We start from the raw sequence: 26,780 nt of genomic DNA on the forward strand, positions 1-26,780 counted from the left end.
CATGGTTTGGCAGCGGCATCTTGCATAACCACGGTTAAACATGGCATCCTCCGCCGGGCCGCTGTGATTTGCATCGCGTGGAGCAGCTGCCAGCTTCACTTTCATCTGCGCCTCAGGAACATCGAGGAAGCAGCGAAGCTGTAAATACATCAGCCATTACATCCCCCCGTAACACTCTGCCTCATCACCGTTGTCTCCCCAGAGCTCCGGCTGTTCTCACCTAAACCCTGACACCGCTCTGCCCAGGGAGGAAAAACAACAGACCCTGCTGGTTTAAAGAGAGACCCCTCCAGGACACGGGCTTCACCTCTCCATGGGCAAGAAAAGGTTAAAACCGACCATGACTGCAGATGTAAAATGTGAATTTGGCTGGGGTGAGACACCTCCTCCCCCTGCTCCATCCCCTCCTGACGCTCAGCTGTGGCCTGAGCCCTCCAAAAGTCCCATTCCCAGAGGAGGATCCAAACCCACCCCTGAGCTCCATCTCCTCCCCAGCCTTCCAACACAACAAACAGCCCCACTGACAGGTCAGGATACAAATAAAACCATCCATAATTGCACATCGTTAATTACTGAGGGTGTTTGGGTTTCTTGGAGAACATTAGGTTGTGAAGAGTCTGGATCAAAGAGCCCTTGGGGCATTCAAATCAAGGCACGCATCAAACCCCATAGCTGTTTTGAAAACACAGCGTCAAACGCTGCTGCGGAGGGGAAAGGCTTGAAGCCGCCTGCCCAGTAAATGAGACGCCCTGGAAGGGCTCCCCGCGACAAAGGCGGCTGCAAGGGAGGGCAAAGGCTGCGACCTCGGGGGGACAGATATCTGCGGGAGCCCCCAGGGACTCCCAGGACTCGGCGGAGGGCGATTTCAGCAAGGCTTTAACCAAAGCCCTCACCCCGACACTGGAAGCAGCCACCGTGCCACAGGCAAGCGAGCGAGACTTTCCTCCACTATTTTCTCTGTTGCTCCCCCAAGTCTCAGCCCTTGTGCCCGGGAAACGCAGCTCTGAGGCTGCCCTGCCCAGAAACGCATTTGACAGCATTGTTCTTCACCAGCTTGGAAATAACTAGAAGAAAAGTCAACTTAGAAAGAAACTTTTGTCAAAAAAAACCGTGACTGATAATTGCAACCCCTGAAAATATTTTTAGCTAGACCAAACCAATGTATAATGTATAATTATATTGTTATAATGATGGAACCGTATTGCAGGCAAGTAAAGTGTGCAAAGAGGGACTGAAAGCAGCGAAAAGTGAAACAAAAAAAGAGACATCATAACTTAAAAAGATAAGGTAATTAATATACACCAAATTCAGGAAAGAAATTACAAGTCAAGAAAAAGGACGAGGTCAAGTCTCCAACCAGCAGAACTGAAGACAGTTCAGAGGACAGTTATTTTTAAGAAAATATTACAATGAAAGATGATTTGCATGATACGCATCCTCTATTAGGTCAGAATGAAAGACTAATGGTGAAAAGTCAGAAGTGCTCTGCGCTTGGAAAAAAGCCAGGCAAACTCTTAGAACGGAGATGAAACCTGTCTGTTGCAAACCAGAACATGAGAACATATTACACATAAACATCTCACAGCAAAACACGACCATCGGCAGAGCTGCCCGAGACGTCTCCAAAAGCTGCCCCTGCCAAGCTCCGTGACACTCCTGCTCCCAGGAGAAGGTCTGGGGCACTGCTGAAGACAGACCTGTTGTGTCAATATTTAAAGCCATGTGCTATGTTCCACGTTATTACTGACCTAAACCCCGAGTTTAATTCCAAATGGGATAAAAGACTGGTGCTCAATAAATAAAGATTTAAAAGAATGCATTATAATTGATGCCAGTCTGTTTAATAATGTCCTGCTGAATTAACTTCGTACTATTTTTCCTGGGATTTTAGAGAAGAAACATGATGATAACAAAAGTTAGGAAATTACAACCTGTTGGGAAATTGAGGGAACTTGCTCTGTTCTGCTTAAAAAGGTTTATTCAGAGGGGATCTGACCACAGTCAGTAAGAATGTAGAAGAGGATTTTGGTAACATTTGGGTAGTAGTTTGTTTTGAGCAGAGATGTTCTATTTCAGCCAAACCCACTGGATTTGAAGCAGAACATTAATTCAAGAAGTTTTAGGGATGGTGACCCTAGGCCGCTCCTGAGTCCCTTTTGCTCTTTAGATCTCCAAATACAAGTTTAGATCTCCAAATACAAGTTTCTAAGCACCCGCACAGCTATTTCACAGCTTAGCACTCACACGAGTATACAAACATTGACTTAGAAATAGCAGTCATACGAAAAAAAGAGATAAATAAAGGTCTGTAGATGCAGAGAGATTTGCACGTATCAATTAGAAAGCTTCCAGTAGTCACATGAATTTCAAAATATTATTTCAGCTTAAGCTCGGCATTTCTCCCCCTCCTCCTCAGACAGTGCCCGGGCACCTTACAACGACCATCTGGGCAACCCCAGCATCTCCTGTAACACCCGCACACAGGGCAAAGGGCCGCCCGTCCCTCCCCACCAGGCCCTGCCCTCCCTGCAGTTTAACACAACAGCAGCTGGAGTTTCCCAAAACCCCTCATGCTGCAGAGGCTCAGCCCAAACAAGGCATCCTCCTCCTCCTCCCCTGGGCAGGCAAACACCATGGTCCAGGGAGGTCCCGGGGGGACACGGGGTGGTCCAGCCCCCGGCCCCACACACACCACGGACGCTTGGGCCTGTCTGTCGAGGTGTCATCACGCCAAGGCCTACGGACTGGGCCCTGCCCCGTCGTGGCACCACAGGCTCGCTCCCCACAACAAAGCTCTTGCTTCCACCCTAAAACACGGTCTGGCACCGCCTGGAGAGAAAGGCTCAGCCCCCACCAGAAACATGGGAAAGAAAATAGTCCACGACCCTCATTAGATCCATCAGAAAGGCTCAATAACTTGATTCCACCAACATAACACAAAGCATCACAGACGCCCAAACCCACTCCACACAGAAACTGCTTCTACCACTATGAAATCCCACCAACTTACTGTGGTTAGGGCCTTCTGTCGTCCTTTGGAGCCAAGATGAGCCTTTCTACAGTCACCCGACAGCAAAGCTGGAGCTGCTGACACGCAGCTCACAGGGCACTGAAGGATTGTTGTGGCAGGAGAAGGCAGAGATATGAACAAAACTGCTGGTGAGAGAAGGACTGGGGCTTTGAGCAAGACGTTTGGGAGCATAAACCAGCTCAGGTGTGTGCAATCCTCACTGAAGGCAGACGGTAACCATCAGCCCAGCTGCAAGTCTGAAGCCCCCAGAAGGTCTGAGCATGGGGATGGGCCTAGGCTTAAGTGCAGCGTTAAGGTTAAGTGTCTGCACCTGTGCCTTATTGAATTAGGGCCAAAGGTTCAGGTGGGAAGTCCCCTGCTCCACCACTTTACCCAAGAAATATCTGCATTAAAAATACCTTTGCATCCCTTTCCTCTGCAAATTGATCAATCCTATGGGTTATTTTGAAAAAAACAGTTGATTCAGTTGGTTTCTCCAGGTATTTTGCTACAATCAGTGAAGAAAGGCTGAAATTCCAAATAATTCTGGGGGTATTCAGAAGACTGCTGGCAGTGGAGCCAGGCTCCCTTCCCTCTTGCAGGAGCTCCACGGTGGTAACCCCCAGCATCATCGCTTTGATAAACAGCCTTTAAAGAAATTACCTGTGGAGGAGCAGCCAGTAGCTTTCTTTGGGAGCTGAATCCCCATTAATGATGATTTTATCACCTCCTTACACTGAGACTGGGTGAGGATGTTCAGCTTATATTTTGGCAACTTCAGGTTCCCATGAAACCATCAGGACTTTCTGTCTCCTAATGGGTGGCAGGTTTTCTTCCCTCCTGATTTACAAAGAATTACAGGACCTGGTGAGGGATATTGCTCAGTCAGAGCTCCTTGTCTTTACCGATTTAACATCCAATAAAATGGAAGATCTTTCTCCACTTGTTTCAAGTGTGAAGCAAGTGTGATTTTGTGCAATTTCCACCTGCATTTGAAATATATATAGAGTGTGGATAAATTCACACCACGTAATTTTAGGACTTTTAGAAATTTTTCCATAACCACCTCAAACTGGAGTGCCCACACTGCTCTGCAAACAGAGAAAAACCAACAAAACATGATCTCCTCAGCACAGGTCACCGACAATTTCAGCTGTAACACTCAGCTCCATTAAGAGCAGTAATTAACGGTAAATGGAATCGTTTAATGATTGCTCGGCTCCAGATCTGTGCCTGGATGAGGCCTGGACACCCAGTGGCTAAATATCTGCTGAAGAGGTTCTTAGTGCCCCAAGTGCAGTGTGGGCTCCACAAACAAGAGCTCGGGAGACTCAGAGCACCCGAATGGAGGCATTTTGCTGAAACACTCAGCTACAGGCTGTGGAGAGGTATTTAAATTTCAGACAGTGCTAGCCTGGAATTTATGAGAATAATGTTTCAGGTATCTGAACGCCTGAGGAGCTTTGTGTTATGCCCAAAGTTACCAGATTTGTGGCAGGACACCAAGCTGTGTGCTGGTTCCCCTCAGCCCAGGGCTGGCACCCTGAGCAACACACACATCTGACGCCGGCAGGATGAAAACCTGGGTTCAGCAGAGACCGAAGAAACAGAACTCAAGTTCCCTCACTCCATTTTGCCAAAGCACCTTCACACAGACCCAGCTGCTGCTCTGCTAGTCGAGCTCGGAATTTCTCTTGAAGGAAGCAAATGGGGAAAAGGAACAGGGGCAGGGTCTCCTCCTCCTCTGCCTGCAAACTCCTGCACAGCGGCTTTGGTGCAAATACACCTATTGCTGACCCAAACAGGAGGCAGAGCTGGTTCAGGCAGCACAAGCCATGGGCTGGGTGGTTTTGGTGAAGGAGTCGCTGGCGCTCACGTGCCACCAGTGCTCTCTGCCAGTGCCACCATGGCACCTGCACTTGCCCGGAGGTGCAGCCGACTGGGACTTCATGGGCTGGGGGCGTTCTCAGGCTGCTGGTGTTCTCAGGCTGCTGGTGAGGTCAAATGGAAATGCTAAATAAAGCATTCAAGATATCCTGTGTGGTCTGGGAACATCAATTACATACGCAACTGAGTTGGGACTCTGAGGTTTCATCCAACTGAGCATCACAAACACGAGGTTCAGCACCTCCTCAGGGCAGAGGCCGTGACCACCTTCTCTTCATGGGCTCAGCCAGTAGCAGCTCCTGCCTCCCAGGGTCAGTTCCCCATCCCTTCACAGCCCCTCCAGCAGGAACCTGGGACAATGGACATTTCATCAACTGCCCAGGGAAGATGAGGGAGAGGGGAGGAAGAGCTGATTAAAATCAGAGTTTTCATTCAGAGTTTTCATTCTAGATTCAAATCTATACTGAAATTAGTCAGGCAATGACCTCATCCAACAGCCATGAACAAACAAGAAGATGACAAGCAAGTGTCGATAAGTCTCAGAAGACGTAACATCATTCCTGAGCACAATTAAACACAGCCTTACAAACACCCAGGCTCTGACTGTTCATGAAATCCATATGGAGTCATTTGCCTTCTTAGGTCTGGTTTTCCACCACCCTGAGATGCAGAAGGAGAGCCTGACTGCATAAAAACCTACTGAGATTTAGGTAGGCTCTGAATTTAAAGAGATAAAGTGATTTCTGATTAATTCCTTCCTAAAAATGCTTGCTCAGGAAGACAAGTGGTCAAGTGTGGATCCACAGGCCATTGTGGACAAAATCCCAGGATTCAGGGCCATGTTACGGCTGAGTCTGTGCCTGGGCTGATGGGGGAGTTCAGGAGGAAGGAAACCAGCCAGTCAACAACCGCATCAGTTGTGTCTTACAGGGTTGGTGTTACCTCTCGGGTCGCACAGACTGTCAGTTAAATCTCATTAAACAGGTCCTGCACCCTCCAAGAGTTCTCAGCACGCCTGCGTTGGTGCCCAGTGAAGAGACAAGGGTGGCCTTACGGAGTCATCAATTTCAGCTCAGGATGACTTTCACCGACAGATTTCTTATGGATTCAAGGTCCAGGATGTTAATAAATTCCTTGAAGCCTTTCTTTGGGCAAAACTGGACAAAGCGAATGCCAGCATTGGTTTGGCTGGGATAAGACAACCACAGAATTAGGATCCACAACCTTCTTTTGAAATGATGCGCAAATCTCCCTGTTATTAACCTTTGCTATCAAATGGGCTTCAAGTGGGAGAAGAACAAGATTCAAGATATAAATCTGTTGAATAGATGTTATGAAGCTGGAAGTATGGTGTTATAATTAACTGTCCAGCTGAGATAAAGGTGTCCCTTTACTTTGCTCATTTTACAAACACACATTCCCTTGTTTTCATCCGAAGTACTGAGTCTGATGCATGTGCTGACACACGCAATGCACAACCTGCTTCCCACTCAGCTGTATGTTTATACACCACGTGAGACACAACAGGCTGTTGGGACCCAGCTGTGCAGATAAAATTGTTTGAGAGAGTTGCTCAAAGGAGGTCGCAGCTCTAACTCCTCCTTGTGTGCAGGTAAGGTGCCCAGCTTCCCAAGGCTCTTCCAAAAACACCACCTTGAATATTGGATATATCTGGGTTAAAACAAAAATTAAGTTCACTGTTGCCAGAAACAGCGTTAGAAGAACCATCAGGAGACAAAAGGTCTCTTCTCCCAAGGAGGCCTTGAAGCAAGCACAGCACTTAGTGGCCAGGAGATGGGAGAGAGGCCGGATCCACAGAGATCAGGACCAGGGGCTGCAGAGCAAGGCCACCACTCAAGGGCTTCACTCTTTTCCGTTACCAGGTTTGTCTGTCAGTGGAGGGGAGATCATCCCGTGATAGTAAATGGTAAATAAATGGTATTTTGTCCAAAGCCTTGACTTATTTACATTATTACAAATGTCAGATAACATGAAAGAGTGTGTTACAAACTGCTCCCAGCGCAGGACACGCACAGACACTCACTCTCACATTTTTGCAGGATCAGATCCTTATTCAGTTCTTCCAGTGCTTTCTCACAAAAAATAATTTCTAATTTAGGAAGGAAAAGTTTTATTTAATTATCTTCTCTTTTTTCGTCTTGAATTGACCAACTGCGTTTCTGCCACCAGCTTTATCAAAGAAGCCACCAGAACCAGAGCACATCTAATTTTAAGTGGGCTTTAGTTGGCAGACTTAAAACTGATCATGCATTTTAGTTTCAGTAACTTGCAATTTCTGCACTCTTTGATAGCACACTTTAAAGAACAAGTCTTCTTTAATGACAAAGGCTTAAAAGAAATGACCTTTCTGAACAAAATATCAAAGCTTAGGAAAGATAGTTCCTCGGAAAAAAATGTCTGAATTAAAATGACCTTGTGTTCTGAAACTTTTTCATACAATATCTGACGTCTTACTTTTCCTTTGTACCCTCAGAATGAAACCAAGTATAATCTAGTGGTGTGGTGCTTCCAGTACATTTTGTGATTTGGGAAGGACTCTCAGTGCATTAAGATAATTAAAAAAAATAAATCAGATCCCATATATACTCTCTATCAAGACTGCTCATCGTTAGAATCAAAGCTGTGCATGTTTTTCAGAAAATTCAATAAACCACTGTAAGATATTCTAGTGCTCGCAAATATTTTCTTCCAGTCACAATAAAATCTTTTTCTGTGCAGCAAAATAATTTCTCTGTTTGAACCCAGAGTCGGGAGAGATTTGGGTGAGCAGCAGGAGTATCTGCTGTCAGCGGCACAATTAGAGCACTGTTGAAGAAGAAAGCAGAGGCCTGGGAGAAGGAGGGAGGTTGTATCCCTTTTCTTCCAACTGCACCAGAAACGAGCGTATTTGTTACGTGAAACACAAGAAGGGTGAGTGGCACTGAAATAAAGTGCCACCTTGATAAGGGTCACCTCCCTCGATACTGGTGAAAAATGTTATGATGCCATTTTCTTGTCGGGTTTTATATAGACTGAAACAATCCTCTCTCCCACAGCAAAGATCAGTAAAATTAAATAACTACAAAGCACAAATAACACTCTGACCGTACTCACGCGGGTTTCACCAGAGCTTGTTTCATGGACAATGAAGCCAACTCTGGCAGCTGGCAATTCCCTACCCAGTGGGTGAAGAGGGAGGCAGAGAGCAAGTAATGTGTATGAAAACATTTCTAATCCTTCAATTTGGACTCTAACTCTTACTTGTTACAAAAGTGATCAATGTTAACTTCTACTACAGAAGAACTCCAACCAAGCTTGAATTTAATTTCTAATCAGGTTCATAAGCACCTTCAAAATGGTCCTCACTCGGTATTTGATGTTGGAGAGAGTTTCCCAGAGTTTTAAATCTCCAGATTGACCAAGATCTACTTTTCTCAAGCTGCTTTTTGATCATCAATGACATCAGCAACCCAATTCCATCAAAAAGAAGGAAATTGAGGCCTCAATTCAACCAGCCAGAAGAGGGTCCATGTGGTTTTTTTATGGATGGACCCCCCTTACCGCTTTCAAAAGCAGAATAACCACCCAGACACCATGCAAAAACACAAGCAGAACAGCAGAATCAAAAATGCCTCATTTCCTTCATGCATGAGAAGAGATTTCTCTGTCCCAGCATCTGCCATCGGACACCGGGCGATACCCCACCGGCAAATCCCAGTGTGAGCAGCTCTGTGAGCTCTTGGTGCTTCTCTCCCGAAGAGCCCAACCACCGCTGCACCTCTCCGGGTAAACACATTTCATTTTACTGCCCACAATTAACTAAATGCATCCAAACAAATTCCTCCTACTAAAACTCACTATTGCCCCGGGTGAGGCTTTGTGGCACCTCCTTGCTTATCAGAGCCCTGACAACCCCTTATCTATAATTAGAAGAATCGCTTGTTGATTCAGGGAAGGTGGAGAACCTCCCCAGGCCCAGCCCAGCCTGACAACCGGCAGAGCACCCGGCAAAGCTGGAGCCTGGGTTTGGCAAGGAGCTCGCTGCCGGCGCTGCCAGGAGGTGGGGGTGGATGGAGCCCAGCCTGCCAAAGCTTCTCCTCATTGATCTCCATGCCAGGAGGAGATAAGAGCGCAGCTGGAGAGCTGGGACTCCAGCCGTGTCCAGCCGCCCGCACTCAAGCGGTCAGGACCCTCGGAATCGTGCCCGGAGGCGGCACGTGGAGCGGCGGTGCCAGCGGGGCGAGGGGGAGAAGTGGCCGTCCCCGTCAGCAGCGATACGGAGGGTCTCGCTGCCACAGCTGGACTGAGAAGACAGGAATTTCTGGCCCCCTCTCAAGCACTCAGACATTAACTGTGCCTTGATATGAACACTGCTGGCAGGATGGTGCCTAGAGAAAAAAAAAAAGCTATTCTTGTGTACAGCACATCTAAATTTACAGATTATGAGTGTACTAAAGTACACCCTGGCTCAGGGATGGCCAAGCGACAAGGAAACCTTCCTTTCCCTGGGAGGCAGAGCCAGGAGGACTCCCCATCCAGTTCCTTCAGCTTTCCACCACATCCCAAACCCTGCAAACCCTCGGGAATCTGCCTGGATTGCCCAGGATGACCCCGGAGAGCCTGAGCACCTCACGAGGAACCAAGGCCGCAGCTGTTAGGACTCTTTTTCAGTAATGCCCCAGAACTGTGCTATCAGTAAATGACAAAGGACATCCCTGTGACCGGCGAATGCAGCCCCAGTCATCGATGTATATGCAATTAACTGGCGAGGGTGGCTGCATTTGTCATCACAGTGTTTCCATTCTCACTACGAGGTTTCTCCTTGAAACACAGCACGACGTATTTCCCCAGGTAACAAAGCCAAACAAAACTCTCATATGCCCTGTTGCTGCTGCTAAGGTGAGTGAGATGCCCAAGCGTGACAATAATGTCAAAACAAAAATAGTAAAAAATAATATTTTAATATTATGTAAACACAAAACGAGGTCAAAATATGTTAAAATATTTTGGACAATAATAATAGAAAATGGGATTTTCTTCATGTATAAAAATGAAAAGAATGGTATTGGGAAGTAATAACAAAAATATTAGTAGAGAAAACTCTACTTGCTTGGTAAGCAAGCTCAGCACGGAGTCAAATACACAGATACTGAAAGCATAAGTCTGTAAGAAGATAATGATAAAAAAAATAATGGGAGGAAGATACAACTAAAACCCCGGTGGCACGAGCAATGGATGCGTTCTCATGAAGCTCATCACACCTTATGTGCTAACCACACAGCCACCCATCTCTGCATTTCAGTTTACAAGAGCCAAATCTTCAAACCTATTCAAAGCAGTCCCTTTGGCAACCGAAGAAATCCAATGGCTCCAGCAGCTACCTGAAAATGAAGAGATTCTCATTAGTTACAGCTCACTATTGTTACTATAAAAACCCAGCAGTCGGGGAGCAGGGCTGGCTCGGGTGGGCGGCGCGAGGGTACGGCCCTGTGTGGGGCCACCCAGGAGCCACCTCACTCCTGCAGCCACGGGCACACGGGGGCCTAAAGCCGTAAAAATCAGTATTTCAGTGACTGAGGGTCAGGTAAATGCTAATACAAAACGTAGTGAGAATGTAGTCTTGGAAAAAAGATATGTTCAGGAGGAAAATTTCCCTGGAGAGCAGCAGCACAAAAGCTTCTCCACGTCCAGGAGCAAACGCCCGGCCGTGAGAGGAGCAGGGGTGTCCCATGCTGGCTCCGTCCCTGCCCCTCTTCTCCAGCAGGACACGGCTGGGGATCCTTCCTCTCCCAGCGTTGTGGTCACCCGTGGCCCGGGCTGATCTGTCTGTCTGTGATTAATCATCTCTTTAAAGAGCTCTGTTCCTCACGAAGGCCGACACTGCCGCAGAGTCAGTTGAGACAAAACGCATCCCTTGGCAATGCTGCTGCTGCTGCTGTTGGAGAGTCTAGAGACCCTGTTCCAGCTCTGTATTGATCTAACAGTGCCCTCGCTGCACACATTACCAAGAATCTATGACATTTTCAGTTCCCAATTAGCTTTAGCTAATTCTTGTTAACAAAAAGTTTAGGATTAGCACTTTCCGACAACTTTCACACTGTCAACATTTTTACAGATGTTTAACTACCTCACAAATGTTTACACTATTTTCACAAGCACACGTTCTTATTTGCAGAAATCCTGATGTGAGATATGCAAATATCATCAAAGTCCATAAATACAGGAGAGCTGGAGTGGCGTTCCTAGGAAGTTCCCCTTTACTCACCTCTCTGTGTGAATCACTTACTCTAAAGGCACAGCAAGGCTTTTTATTGCTGCAGCACTTGCCATAATTTATATTGGAGGGTGTAAACGCCTGGAAAAAAAAAAAGCTCAGGCTCCTGAAGATCCGGTGCTTTGAAGATGCGATCTGGAACATTACGCATTGCATCATTGTTTTCTATCTCAAAAGGAGGTGGCAGCTCCCAGCCACGGCCCCGGCACCGGCGCGCAGGCGAAGCCCGGGCTTGCAATGCACCTGCGAGCTCTCTCATCCTGCTCTAATGGCACTGACTAAGCACTGGGAAAATGCTCAGGCGCTTGTTTACTGAAAATAAGGATCTTTTAAAACTGCAACTAAATTTGAGTGTTTTAATTAAGCCATAAAACTTCAGTAAGTGGGATCCACAGGTGTGAAATGGTACAAATTGATCAAAGATAATCACGCACCTTCTGGCATGGTAGGTGTTCAGCTCTTCCTGGAGGACAGAGGCTCTTTTCTGCAGAATATTGACCTGTAAAATACATCCCATGTGAAAATGGTGTACAAAATTCTAATTCATAAACTTGCACTCACTTCATAAAGGGTGTTTTTCTCATCTATCCTGCCTAAATAAAATGCAGTAACGCTTTAGCTGTGTGCTGGAATTGATACCTGATAGAAGATCATTAGTGTGGCTTCCCTGGCCCCGCTCCAGCCCCACACTCCTACTCCTTTAGGGACAGAGGCAACCAGATTTCAAGCTGAGCTGGTGGGACCAGATGGGTCACGCAGGGTCTGGGAGCCCCAGTGCTGCTCTCAGCTCCCACACGAAGCCTCTGCTCTTATCCCTGCACTTGGGATGAAGGTACTTACCTGTTCTTGAAATGTATGAAATTAATGTTTATTAATACACCCTGGCCGCTTTCGGAGGCCTCACCAAGAGCAGACAGTTGGCAGTGTACTTTATATTTAGCAACGCTTCTAGAAAACTTTGCCCAAGCCTCAAGTATTTTCTTTATTTTTTGTTTGTTTATTTTTATCACTGCTCGGTGTTTTTACCTAGCCTATCCTCTTCATCCTCCTCCAACAATAAATAATCCTGACAGGTGCAGAGATTCCACTGCCCTTCTCGTCTGATGTTTTCAAACAGGAATTTCAACAATTTCCAAAGAGCAGGACACCTGTGCTCAGAGAGAGCCCGGCTGCCCAGGGGTCTGCGCCCACCGCAGGAAACTCAGCCAGCAGCTCTGTGTTTCTGGGAGTGCACCCAGGTTTTGGTCTGTTTAGGAACTTCTGCTCTTTTGAAACGCTGCTGCTGCCGACAGAAGCCCTGCAGGTGGATATCAGATTCTACTTTTTTTTTTTTTTTAAAACTCATTAAAAGGTGTGGTATTATATTAGCTGCGGAGTAGCACTTCCTCCCAGACAGTGCTAATAGTCAACCACACTTTAAAAATAGCCGTTTACTATGAACTGGAAATAGATTTCCCCAGTAGATCCTTAACTCTTTATTTCCCACAACTATTTAAATGAGAAAGAGCATCCCTTCCATTAGGTAGCCCTTGATATGTAGCAGAGTGTTTACAACACAGCACTGAAATTATGTTACTACTAGCACATAGGAACATGAAAGTTTCCCCTATGAAAATTTCCTACTTCTATTAAAGGCTTTTGCTTTGCCAGGGGAAGTGTCTCATGCGCAGCAAAAAATGCTTATGCATTGTAAAGAAGGAAAAAGAAAGAAAAAAAAAAAAAAGCAAATACCTTAAATTACTAACTATCTCCACAGAGAGAGATTGTACAAGAAAGAAAAACGGAGAGTTTGTAGATCTATAATTGCTGGAAAAACGGTCCTGGAAACTGGTTCAGGGAGCGTGCTGGTATCAAGCTCATGTGTGTGTGTGCCGTGTCCTCGGGGCTCTGCCTCTCCCCAGAGCCCTGGGGCAGCTCCGAGGCACCAGCGTTGCCCCGTCCTTCTCTGGTTCCTTCCCTCCAGCCCAGGACAGACCCCAGCCCTTCCCACCACGATTAATGCACAGTCCTGCACGGGGCCATACGCCAGCACTGACAGCGTTTGCTTTGGATTACCATTATTCCACATCTACGATCACTCCTTTTTATTGCTATTTACCCTTCCTCACGTGAGCTCAGGCTATGGTGACATTCTGGTTCCTCCCAGCTCCCAATATACCGAATAGGACAGAACAGAGAGCTTCTGTGGGAACCAGGCACAGAAACACACTCAGTTCATTACTAACTCCCTGTTTACAATGACATGTTGCTATTTCTATTAGCCACTTTCATAGTCGATTTCATACAAGTAATATTGATTCTGTATTATTCTAGATGAGCTAGTGTTTGGCAATATTAAAAACAAAGCAGTTACAGAATTCTATTAGAGCCTCTTTATATTGGAAAATGTAGAAATAGCACAATGATCATTCGGATGACTACCTTAAAAGAATTACCCCATTTGCTTTATTATATAGGCTGAAAGAAAACAAAATTATTTCTCATTCTCTTCTGCACCCTCTACATGCATCCTTTAAATGATTCCTTCGGGAGAAACAGGGTAAGGAAGATGAAAGATAACTGTGCTATATATGAAAGGTTGAGAAAAAAACCTCCAATACTAAAAGCAGCATAATTTCTGCCTCCAATTGCCATCTCATGCAACACCTGGGATCAAAAGACACAATATGGTTGTTCTCAAGCTGAGTAAACTGAGGGAGAAAAGCCTTGTGAAAGGTGACCGAGTCAGAAGCATGTGAGTCCAGCATAATTTGGTTTTGAGACTTATTCAGTATTTTTGGCCAAATTTTAGATGGTCATAATTTCTTGTCTAGGTGGTTTTTATCCAGTCCAAAAAGCTGAAGATGAGTAAGAATTTACCTGAGATTTTAAAGATACAATGGTGTCTTCAAGTTCCTGTCTCACAGATGCTGGCATCAGACCTTTGAACGTGGTTTCATATTCTTGTCGTATATGGGTCATCTGTAACGGACAAAAAGAGATTTATATATAGATGGCTGCTCCTGGAAGCTGGAGAGTAACTAGTTTGCTTCTTTTGTCCAAACTGGAGTCCAAATAAAGTCAGAATTGGGATATCAAGGGAAAGGGAAGGAGAGAGAAGAAAGATCATCAGGGACCTATAAAGAGCAAGAGGTAAAAAAGAGGAAGAAAGGAGAAAGAAAACATGAGAACAAAGAATATATGGAGAGGAGGAAAAAAATCATGAAAAGGAAACAGCGCGGCATTTGTTGGGACATGGTCTGAAGCAGCAATTCCTAAATCTACCTCACTAGAGACATACACTTTGCAAATTGATCATCAGAAGTTTTCTTTTTGCCTTCGGTGGGATGAGAACGAGGTCAGTGAAGGGATATTTGCCCCTCACTCCCTTAGACAAGGGGAATTACTGTTTCCTGAGATTTTTTTATGAAATTTCTCAACTTCTAGGTGCTTTTGAGGCCCTTTTTTAATATTGCACAACTATTTTTCATTGCGCTTTGTGTCTTCCTCAACTTCATTGATGCTACGGGACTTTCAACAAATAGGGTCAAATATCTTAGACATTATGATCAGATGTTCACACCAAAATGATTCCTTCTAAAGGAGGACATTTCAGTCCATAACTGTATTCAACGGATGCTGAGTGAACAGGACAGTTACAAAGTGAGTTAAATGAAGACAGATCAGCTGGAAGGATTGTGCTCTGTATCTCTGCGGTGAGGCTGTATTTGCCGAACCTTGGCCCGGGGAAAGTGGGGGGACCCTGGGTGGGCTCCGTCCCCCAGCACCGGGCTGCTCACACCCCAGGACTTGGCTGAATCAGGGCCTCCCATCTGCGCTTAACTTCCAATAGGATTAACCGCTTAATTCAAATTAAGCAAGTACTTAGGTGTTTTTCTGGATTAGCAGCTGAATATGTAAATAAAGGATAAAAGGGAATCAATATCAGATTTACTTATAAAATATATTTAAACTTTCAAATTGAATCTTTTTTCCAATGATTTCCATGCCGATGCCATTTTGCGCTAATTTTGTTTTAGCACCAAAGTCCTTAAATCTGCCATTGCGACCACAAATCAGAACCTCTGTCTCACACCCGCAGGAGCCACGAGTGGCACCTCCCGGCTCCCGGAGCGAGGACACACGCTCCAACACGTGGGAACCCAACACAAAGTTCACTGCAAGATGTGCCAACCACCATCCGTCACAAAAAGCAGGTCATGCCAAAATCTGCATTATGCACACTCCAATTATCAATACAAAAGGAATAAAACAATCTGATGAAACTTTAGGAAAATTCTGTCTATGAGTCATTCCAGCATGCAGAAGAAATCTCCAAATCTCTATGCAAATAGGCAATTAGAGGCTTTCCTTGTGAGCTGCAATAAGTGATGCCACTATGCAAATCTAAAGGAAAAAAAATGGTGAGACAGGAATCCTTGTTTGAACTCTGCCAGTATATAACCCAGGATCCAAACGTATGGTTTTGAAAGTTACTCCAAGAAATTCATGCTACTCCTTCTATAGAGGCTCACAATGCTATGCATAAGTGCTCTGCCAGGACAAATGTTTTCTGAGCCAACAGCTCATTTGGGTGGGGACCTTGATAGATCAGGAACACATATTTCAGTTAATTCAATGTCTGAAATTTGTTCTTGGTGTGACAGGAGCAGGAACGGGCAGCTGGCACAGCAAAAGGCTTTTACTTCCTAAATTTTGAATAATAAAGATCTATTTCACGATTAAGAGGATCTGGATGATCCATCACCTCCCAGTATGTTGGGGTGACCCTGACGGGGCCTGACTCTCACTCCAGCTCCGTGCTTTCAGGCACTGGAGCCCAGGGTCCGACGTCCCTCACCACCCCATGACCCACCCGGGTCCCCGACAGGCGCCCGCGGGTGCCCAGCACACGGCAGGAGCTCCTTAGAATAATTCTTCCCAGAGGAAAGTCAAGCAAGTTTCATTGCAAGTAGATGGAACAGAAATCTTAATACAGCTCTGTGCAATAATAATGTTCTAATTGTGCAACAGTCTTCTTTCAACCGGTCACTGCCTGACCAGATGAATCTATTAAGTGCCCTCCAAATACCCGCTTTCACAAGGTGTTCATGTTTGCTACTGACTCAGCAAAGCAGCAAAGGGATTGCTCCCTTTTGACAAAGGTGTTTCTTGGTAAATCAGTAAGAAATATGTTCTGTGCTTTAAAGTATGGCTCTATAGCCCAGCAATATTACTGGGCTAGCTGAAAACGGAGAAAGAAAAGGAGAAACAAGCCCTGGTAGCTGAAATATTACTCTGTTTCAGAGAGAAGACGCACATTTTTGCAGTGAAAACTGTTCTTTGGGATACAACTGCAATTTGTTTGTTTGCTAAGACAAAGTAAGTTACTTTCAACTGTGCTCACTTATAATTGCATCACAATAAGATGAAAATAAGACCCCAGCTGTTTCCTGTCCTATTATGATAAACAACATGCTGATATTTTTGGCTGAAGTTACTATCAAGGTTTATTGACCCAAGAGATTAAAATAGTGCATGGCAAAAATCTGAATCACTTCTTACAACTGGCAAATAACACACAGTGGGGCTCATATACTAATTTTAATGGGGGAAGGTTTTTATTTTTTAACACTTATTTTTGACCAATGAAAGCTATGTCTGCAGGGATTTTTTTGAATTTTTTTTTTTTGTACCTTAAAGGCTTTTTTGTTCTTTTATAGCCTCAAGCTGCCTCCTTAGGATCCACAAATACTGTGTCTCCTCTTGCACTCTTGAGAGATGTTTAAAATTGCAATTCTTCAGCCCTCAGGAGGGCTTTAGTCTGCTGGATGAGGATAGCCCTATTTCATTTACTGTTGAGTTCATTTTTCTTCAATCCTGAGAAAGTTTTTTTTTTGAAAATTCATTCTGTTGAGTTGATTTAATCCATGAACCCCCAGGAAGGTTTTATAGCTTTTAATATTAAGCTGCCACACTGGTCTTTGTTTATTCAGGTTGGTGGCTAACATATGAGGTTTAGAGTTGTACCATCAATCATCTTTGGTGTCAGTAGAAACAACTGAAAGCTGAAGTCGCCACACATAGCTCATGTGTGCTTAGTCACACCATAAATGAGAAAGAGACAAATATTCACACAGTTATACAAAGTGATGCAAAAAGCAGAGAAGTTATAATTTCACAGACTGCCGTGAGAGCTTGTCGTAGTTGGGCACTGACAAGTTGGGCATGACAAGAGAGATAAAAGTTGGCTTTGATGTCCAAGAGAGAAATATCCAGAACCAAGCTCTCCAAACCAGGCAGTCAGGCGTGGCCCAATGCTTTTCAGAACTCTAAGACAAGTGCCAATTTTACTACTTCAAGGAGTTTTCAGGTGGCACAATTCAGTTTTGCAGCTACTCATTATTTGTGTGTGGGGCTGGGTTAGAAGCAGAAGGGAGCACAGGACCCATCAGGAACAAGTCCTGTTGGCACCTACCTGCACCGGGCTCACTCTCCTTCCTTTTTGAAAGAAACAACTTCAGCACATCCAGGAGCAATACAGTATTTTCAGGATGACCAGATGTATTTCAGTCCAAGTGCTACCAGCCTGTGAAGCAGAGGATATTCTGCTTCCCCTCTGTGCTTTGCTCACAGCCACAACCATGTCGTATCTCATTCGGGTTCCTGATGCCATCTCTCCCCTTCCTCCTCCCCAGAGCACCCAGAAAACACTGGCCCTGGTGCAAAATCCCTGTCTCATTAAAAAAAATAAAAAATAAAATAAATAAAATGCAATCTTCTCCAGATCTCCCCATTGTCAATTACTTGGTTTGGAGCAGAGGAGCATAGGGAAAATGCAAGAGAACCTCTGAGGTGTACATTGCCAACACAGAGGAGTTGTTGAAGTTCCCTTAAAAAAATCAATCTTGTCTCAAAGGGCACAAAGTTAACATTTTGTTTATGTCAGATAAGAATCAAAAGGCAGTTCACTTAACTAAGGTGTTGTGTTTTTTTTAGTATCTTAATTTCTGCCTGTTTATGATATTTTTGGAGGATAATAATTCCACATGTGCCAGGAACTACTAGGATAGTGACCAAAAGGCATAATTAGGATCATATAATTGTTATCAATTTTTTTCCACATTTCAGGGGGAGTAGGATGAGAAGAATACTTTCTCAAATCCTTTCCTGCATTATTTAAATACAGGTATGTTACAATGCTGTTTAAAAGAGAAATCTCTTTATAAAGGTTATGCATCTGTTTCTGCAATACACAGCTCTGAAAGAAGATGTAAAAGATCTTCTGTAATAAATCTGAAGACAGGTTCGGGTACCAAAAAGGTAAAAATAAATCCTTCAGCCTCAGGCAAATCATTTAGTCCCAGACTAAAGTCTCAACCTAAATGAGGATAATAATAATAATATTGCATAGGTCAACTTGAAGATTGCTGAAGTAATTTTCTGAAAGCACTTTGAAAAGGGCAAGTGAGGGACAAATTACTACAATGCCATCCCAATTAAAAAAAACGCAATCAACAAAAAACCAAACAACAACCCAATGAATGTCAAAGCAATGATTAATCACAGCTCGTTTGCGTCCTCCCTAATTGCAGTGACTCCTCCTCTGCTTCTCAGCACTCCCGACCTCTCAGTGAGCACAGCTCTACTCTAAAACTGCCACGAGTCTCTACGGGCACCTTCCTCCACCAGCTGCTCTGGGGGACGCTGGGACACGGCTAGAACTGAGGAACCAAATCTACCAAAATCTGCAATTTCCTTAAATTTCAGATCTCTCGGGGGTTCTGTTGGAAAAGTATAATTAATTAGAGCTTGAAATCTTCCCCAACAATTTTTCCTAATGACGTATCCATTTTTTCTATGAAGAACAAGTCCCAGCCATTTGTCTTTTCACACTATAATCAAATAGGAGTATCCCCTGCTTTTCAGTCCACATCCTCTCTTATTTCAGGCAGCAGGAATTTCTATTCTTGCTGTGCAACGTACATTGAAATATGGTTCTTCCAGATTTAGAGAAATAGAATGCAATTTGATACAAATGTTCTCAAGTTCTAAAGAAAAGTAACGAATGCTATAAATTGCATGAATTTGGCTCAGCTGAAAACAGAAACTGAGCAAGATCAGCTGAGCCACTTATTTTGTCAAGTGTGCGCCATGTCGTTCTCTGCTGAGAAAATACTGCTGGAGAACCTCCTCTCTTCTGACAGTTTCAATAAAACATAAATTGGTGGCGTAGCTTTCCTCTTTGTTTTTCTGTCTTTAGCTAGTAAACCATCTGAGCGTCCAAAACATTTTTGCCTTGTTGTTTTAGTGACCCACGGGGACCTCCAGCCCCGCCGGGCTGCTCGCTGCACGCTCAGCTTTCTGCCATAACTCACTGTATTTCTTTTTCCCAACCTGCATCAAGAGGCCTTATTACTTCAGTGGCTTGTATTTCGATTCCTTTCTTTTCTTAACCAAGATCTCCCACCTGGAAAACCCTGTTTGTAGTTAAGCGATACGAGTCTATATAATTCATAGCCGCAAAGGAAGGGAAGGCAGGCAAAGCTTTTTTAACAAAAAATCACCAATGGGCTGCATATGGCAAGAGCAGCATTCTTGGGATTACACGAGTTGGAGAGGAATAAAAGCTTTCACTGTCAACACCACAGAACAACCAGGAATGCTGCGGCTACAAAATTCGCGCTGTTCTCTCCCCCTCTCTCCGGGGCTCTGCTATTGTTCCAGCTGGGCTTTGGAGGATCCCCCACTTCTCTTCCCCTCCTTCCCAATGCCTCCTCACAGATGCCATCTTTGTCCCTTCATCCCTCGCCGATGCCACCCTTCCACCGCCCGGAGCCCCCAAGGGGCTCTGCTGGGCCACAGCTGGGAACACCTGGGGTCACTTCTGCCTCTGCCGGCTCCTAATACACTGTCAAGATAATTAAGTCTGAAATAAAGCTACAAGCCTCTCCGACACCACCACTGGAATGTATTGATATATTTCAGTTTTGCGTTCTGACACGTTACCTCCTGTGTAATCCCTTCCATCCCGGGTGGGCAGCAGGTCAGGGTTTCGGGGTGCGATGGCGGAGGCGCTGGGTGCTGGGTCCCGCCGGGAGAGCCCACAGCCCCGCTGCCACGGGACCAGCCCGGGGCCTTCACACCCACCCTGCCAACAAGCAAAGCTTTGTAGATAATAATCAGAAGCTGCTTTTGCTATCGCCACGTCCCTTCTTTCAAGAAGAAACATCTAGTCAGTATCTCAACTGGAGACCAAGCTGCTGGGTCTGGGGAGCGTCCCCGCCGGCGCTGGGGGGGTAGGGACGGGCAGCGCGGGACACGGCCACGGCCACCTGCACAGATGGACGTCCCACCCGTGGCATTTTGTGCTGATTGAATTGCAAGCAAAATAATATCTCAGAATTTACATTATATTAAAGAGCAGCATAAAGCTGGCCTTTTCCAGTCCTTTTTAGGTCCATCCAGGCACCTCATCACCCAGAAAGAAGGAACAGGACAGTTCACTGATTGAGCACCCGGCGCTGAGAGCCCGTGCTGGGGCTGAGCTGTCTCTGCTCTTCCCTTCTGCCATCCCACTGCCTCCTCCATCTACTGACATTTCTTCTTTGGTGTTAGTTCCCTGCAGTAAATACCAGCATCATTGTCCCTTGTAGTCCTACTTTAAACACTTCTGAAAGAACAAAATTCCCTTAATTGATAATACGCAAGCAGACCACAGACGCTCTAAAATGTACTGCTCTCTTAAAAGAAAGATCTCTTCCTCATTCACTACTATTTAAGACGAAGAGCTAGAAAAATGACATTTTAAAATACTCTCTAATTCCTGCATGCTGGCATATGCTTCTACTCTTTTCTGGTAAAAATTCTCTTCTCCCTTTTAATTATTTGTTCTGTAGTTTCTGTTTTGCTGTCTTTCTCCAGCTGGCCACTTCGTTCCAATAAATCAGTCTGTTCTATGAAGTAGGTATGTATTTGTGTATTTTCCAGTTGTGTCTGATTACCAAAGCTAACATTTGATCATTGCCTTCCACACGTACATCATCATCATCTACCTCTTTTCCCTTTGACAGTTGCACAGTTGGTGAGAGCCTTCTCTCCCGCAGTTCCTGCCATATGGAGCTCCTGGGAACTTTCAACTCCATTGATTTCCAGCTCCTTTCAAATCCCACCTGCAAATCTGTTTTTCTGTGCTTGAAGTTCAGCTTCTATCTCCTTCTGCTAATCTGAAACTTGATGCTATACAGTATAACTTACTATATTCTGTTTAATTCTGCATTCCTTTCATAGCAGGCCGTTAAAGAAAATGCTACACAAAATATAAAATACATCAATGCAAAGTTATGATTTATTCTAGCAATCTCAGTCTTAATTAAAAATTGGGGAGTGCTTTTGTATCAGATTTATTAATATCTCAATGGAATTGCATGTATGGTAGACACTAACCAACCTAAAAGTGGTATAATTTGGCTCCAAATGCCAATAGTCACTTTACGGTACCTTTGTCAACATTGCCAGACACCTCTAGGGGCACCTACATCCATGGAAGGTCCCTTATGGAGATAGAACCTGAATCAGCCTGATTCTTCCCCAACAGCCTCTGTCGGGAAGTCAGAAGAAAGAACAACATACTTGGAAGAGACTCAATCCTCTCCCCTGCAGCTGGCCACAAAGCAAAATTTTGTTTTTAAATACTTTGAGCTCCTTAGCCTGATTTTAGGTGACTCTAACATGTTCTGAGAAAGACAACCTGTTGAGAGCGACACATCTAGCAGGGCAGGACGAGGGAAGGGAGGGCAAAGACCTTCTGCAAATTTATCTGATTGCATTTAAAACTCTGTCATAGCTTTAAAAATGAATCTGAAAAGAAATACGGACCAAAAAGTGCCAGCCTAAAGGGATATTAATATTACTGAGGTCTCCCAGCCACTGTTGTCTTAAGACTTAGGTGGGACCATGCCCTGGCCTGGCCCCTCTCGCTGGCCCTTCGCCCCAGCCCCACAAGCCCCAGGCAGGAGCTCAGTTCCTGGCCAGCAGAAGGTGACACACGTTACAAGTTCTCTCTGCCACACAGCAGCTAAAATCTCAGAACGACGCATCACAGCATTCATCTGAGAACAAATATATTTAGTTGGCATGGAAACAGTAAGTTAGGCTGAACATGGTAAACATCCAGCAGTCATAAAAAATTGAGCAAGTCAGAATAATAAACATTAAAAATGAAAACTCACTGAATGCTTTTGAATCATAGCTCTTTTACAATTATCACTCCTGTTTTCATTTGAACATGAGTGAAATCCACTTAACAAACTAAGCTGTTCCATTTTATTCCAAATACTTCTACAACATCCTTATTCTGATAACTGCTTTCTCCATTTTTTATAATCTATTTGAGAAAAAAAGAAATTAAAAGGCTGGAAATCTACATTGGTATTCTCCCTCATTTCCTCAGTAATATTCATGAATGGAACATAATTGATTTTCTGTCTTCAGAGAATCTCTCTCCTTTAAAACTCTATTTGTGACTTGACTGCTCGGAGGAGCATTCCTATGGTTTGGGTATCTAGAGTGTTGCTACTTCACCTGTATATGAACATGAGAAACTTTCTTCCCTCTATTATCCCCAACTAGAAATTTTACATCATACTCAATCCACCTCTACAGTTAAAAACATTACAACAAGGAATTAAAAGAATAGCTGGGTTTGGTTTCTGTCTGAAAAAATTCCTGCGTGTAATTCTCAAAGGAGAGATTCTTGGAGCTGTTCAGTACACTGGCTTGGGGGGGGGTTACCCTTACAAAAAGGAATTTGAAATTAAATGAGGTATTCTAAAGAAATCTAGACAATAAAGCAAGAAGATCACTACTGTTCATTTGTATATGGGCCCCAATTCAGCAAAATTTGTTGCATGTGCCTAAATTCCCTGATTCATTAAGGCACATGCTTCAGCTCTCAGTGATGTGCATCATTTTTAATTACACATTCACAGGATGTAAAGTCTGCTGTACGAACAATTTGGATTTTTTAATGATGACTGACAACTGCACAAAGCCACATGACTCAAGAAAGAGAAACATTTTTACAGGAATGAAAGATCTTTCAGAAATCTCATCTTACATTAGACCTAGGCAGGAACCAGAGACAACCAGCGATGCCCTACCAGAGACCCAGTGCAGGAACTCAGCCTCAGCGGGGTTAGTCTGAGCAAAGAGACACCAGACTCCTTTGCCAGGAAAAGGTCTGGACACACCTGGGTTTCCCAGGAACCTTCCCAGACTGCTCTGTCTTGGGACTACAGATAAAAACCCTGTATAAAAAAATCTCTATATTGAGTGTGACTTACACTTTATCTACTGCTAGTTTGCTGCTTTCCATGAACACAATTACACACACCTCAAGAAGGGGAACATCTAATTTTTCAAGGAAACACCCAGCATTTTACACGAAGAAAGATGATAGAGTTCTGAGGCTCCAACCTAGAAGCGCAGCATCTCTGAACACATGGACCATTGTCCAGAAACCCACGCTTAGGAGAGAAAGGAGAACCTTTGTGGAAAAGATAAAATTATCTGGGGTAGTCCAAGTGGGAGAAGTTCCAAGGCACTTTTGACAAACCCTTCCTGTGGGTGGGAACTCATCACTCGGGTACCGTTGCCGTGCTGCACCTCTGATGAAACCACACACATCTAACCCGATTGCACCTGCTCACACTGCAAAGAGGACGGGAAAAGTAAACAGGAGTAAACACAAGTTCATAAAAGAACATGAAGTATTGGAATGAAAAAGCTCCATAAAAACACCAGCTCATCTTCAGCTGCAGCACCACGTGACAGCTCAGGGCTTGCCATCAGAGCTCTTCCAACACATTCCCCTCCTTATTTATAGGACAGTTTGTCTCTCTGGGTAATTATAATAACGAAAGGTTAACTCTGTGCCCAGAGGGCTATTTAACAAAGAGTTAAGCTTTGTGCATCTGTCAGTCACTCCTAGAGACTGGAAAGTTATAAGAACATTGCACTGAAAAAAAGATGAACATGGAGCACTAAGATACCACCCAACAAGCCATAACGAGAAACAGCTTTTTATTTTTAATTAAAAGCACAACAAAATGTTTTTTCATGTCTCATTCATTTGTTTGTTGTTGTTATAGAATCAAAACACAAGATTTTTCCTTTTAATGAAAAACAGAAGCTTTTTAACCCTCTCTCCTCCTTATTTATAGACATGTAAAAGCTCACAAGAGTGGCCTTTGTAATAGCGCCAGCGCAAATTGTGATGATTTATGCAATTCTGATTCAGACAATGTTTGGTAAAAGCAGAAAGCAAGTTCTAAGTTACTACCTTAAATATTTCAGTTCCCTGATTGGCTGATGAGCCTTTAGCTACTGTTAATACTTGATGAAGATGTTTACAGGTAGCCCAGCCCAGACACAATAACTGGCCATATGTCAGAGCTGTCATTTTTCCATTTTCCTTCTAGAGAGAGAAGCATAACTAATGGATTAACCACTCACAGAGAAGACACACTAACAGCTTTCAAAATGTTTGTCTGCAAAATAGACCAAAGCCACCTAAACAAACACATCCTCAATGGCTCTGGCTTCTTCAGAACATCTCAAGGGATGAATGGCAGAGACAAGACCATAAACGAAGTCAGATATGAGATAACCAGAACTCTGCTAACATATTACCACCGTGCAGGAAAAGCTCCAAGCCAGATGGTGCAGTGTCATTTAAATAACATTTCTGTTCCATTCATACTGGGGAAGGGGACATTACCAGCTGAGCTTGTCCTACATTCATTTAGCATGGAGAGGACAGCCCTGGGGGCTGGGTTGGATGAGGTGCTCATGTAAGAGAAAACCTCAAAGGCACAACGCAGGGAGCATCCTGTGACTCTGCATGTCCAGCCTTCCACCTCTGTATCTCACAAGTCATTTCTTGTTTCTTCTTCTGGATCCTCTCTCAAAATGGGTCAGTAAAAAAGCAAAATGCTAGTGGCAAAGATTAAAGAAAAAATAATAAAGAGATTTGGAAGAGGACTCTGCTAGCGTGCAGGCCAGTGCTGGTCCCTGGGAGGGACAACCAGGCACCAAACAGCTTATTTTCTTCCTTTTCCAGGAGAAACTCTGCAGCCAAAATGCAAGGCCTGTAGGGCAGCTCACCCCTTGCACCCATCGCCTCCCACGGGCAAGTGGTGCAGATAAGGGTGACCTGACCAACATCTCCGTCCAGGGGGCAGGGGGAGAAGAGCAGAAAAGCGAATTGCTGACTCTCCCGGGAGGAAATATGTGAACATGAACACCCAGGTGAATAAGGGTTCCTGTGTACGAAACATCCCATGTAGGACAACAACAACTGGGGAAAAAATATTCAAAATCCCTGAGTATTGCTCTTCTACAACCACCCTAACTTACTATTCCTGCAGGTATAGATTTAGAAATGCTCTATACAGGATATATGTAATGGATACTATTTACCCAGCACCAAATAAATTTCTCAAATGCTGCAAAAACTGATTTGTATTAGAAATCCGTAAATTTGTAGGTGATTCAGATATCCACCAGCTGTATATTTCCCTAAATACTTCAATTTCATCTGGTTTGAATGCAGATCATTGACTTTCCATTTCAATACTCGTCTGCAGACTACATACACTATTTTGCTTGAAGTACACGAAATCTCTGATCTCACTGAAAGTGTCCAGAATAATTTTAGTGCTATTAATCATATGGAACTGTTTACAGACAACATGCGAGGACAATGAATGCATAAGATCAGGAATAATTATTATTTTTAGCTCAGTTATTGTCCAATTATAAGTCTCTCTATACAAGCCATTAAACAACAAGTGAGAATAGTCTCAGAAACCTCTGTTAAAACAGTAAAACAGTTCAAAATAAATGCACCATTTAACAGCTAGAATAGTTGAAATACCAACTTGAAATAGGGAGCATGAGATAAGTATTTGCCTGTAGGGTTCAGACAGTTTAATTCTCTTCTATTACCGAAAAAAAATAGAAAAGAAAGCTAGCTGAAAATTTTGCAGGAAAATATGTGCTTTTGCTTTGAAGCAAGGTATTATTTTTGAACACAGAACTGCCTTGCCCAAGGGAAGGGGATGGGGGACAGCACCGGGTACCTGCTCTTGGGCCTCCAGCTCCCTGCGCTGCAGCTTCCTCTCGGCAGCCCGCACCTGATGGCGGTAACTCTCCACTTCGTCCTGTAAGGCCTGAAACAACAGCAACAAGTGCAAAACACACGTGAGCAACACGGGAGAGCAGAATAACCCACAGGTAACGTTGTTCAAGAGGAGAGTGTCAGGAGAGCTCTGCAGCTACAGCTGCTTCCAGCCACAGGGGCCAGACCCAGCTGGGCCAGCGTTACCCTGCAGAGGTAGGACCAACGACTCAACGGGAGTCCTTAAATCCTAGTGGTTCTGTCTTATTACAGGCTATAAGAATTCATGCTGAAAATGTAATAAATATACCCAAGGAGTCCTTAAATCTTAGTGGTTCTGTCTTATTACAGGCTACAAGAATTCATGCTGAAAATGCAATAAATATCCCCAAAGACTGAAAGGGAAATGGAAATGTTACAATTGCCACGACTGCACTTGCAAACATTTC

At 44.3% G+C, this 26,780-nt stretch overlaps 1 protein-coding gene across 3 annotated transcripts in view; it reads right to left on the bottom strand.

Moving 5' to 3' along the window:
- Nucleotides 1-9,845: 9,845 nt before the first annotated feature.
- The window catches only part of CEP112 (centrosomal protein 112kDa), a 159,255-nt gene continuing 142,320 nt past the window's right edge, over nt 9,846-26,780 (bottom strand). For 2 of the 3 annotated variants that reach the window (XM_014952283.1, XM_014952286.1), the window contains 4 exons: nt 26,294-26,383; nt 14,031-14,132; nt 11,606-11,670; nt 9,884-10,278 (listed from right to left, as the gene is read on the bottom strand). In XM_014952283.1, the coding sequence (XP_014807769.1) occupies nt 10,275-10,278; nt 11,606-11,670; nt 14,031-14,132; nt 26,294-26,383 (261 nt within the window). In that variant the 3' untranslated portion in view covers nt 9,884-10,274. Of the gene's footprint in view, nt 10,279-11,605; nt 11,671-14,030; nt 14,133-26,293; nt 26,384-26,780 lie in introns of all 3 variants that reach the window. The other variant, XM_014952284.1, reaches the window with a different exon arrangement.

Source organism: Calidris pugnax, unplaced genomic scaffold, assembly GCF_001431845.1.
Source record: "Calidris pugnax isolate Ruff unplaced genomic scaffold, ASM143184v1 scaffold206, whole genome shotgun sequence".
Lineage (NCBI taxonomy): Eukaryota > Metazoa > Chordata > Aves > Charadriiformes > Scolopacidae > Calidris > Calidris pugnax.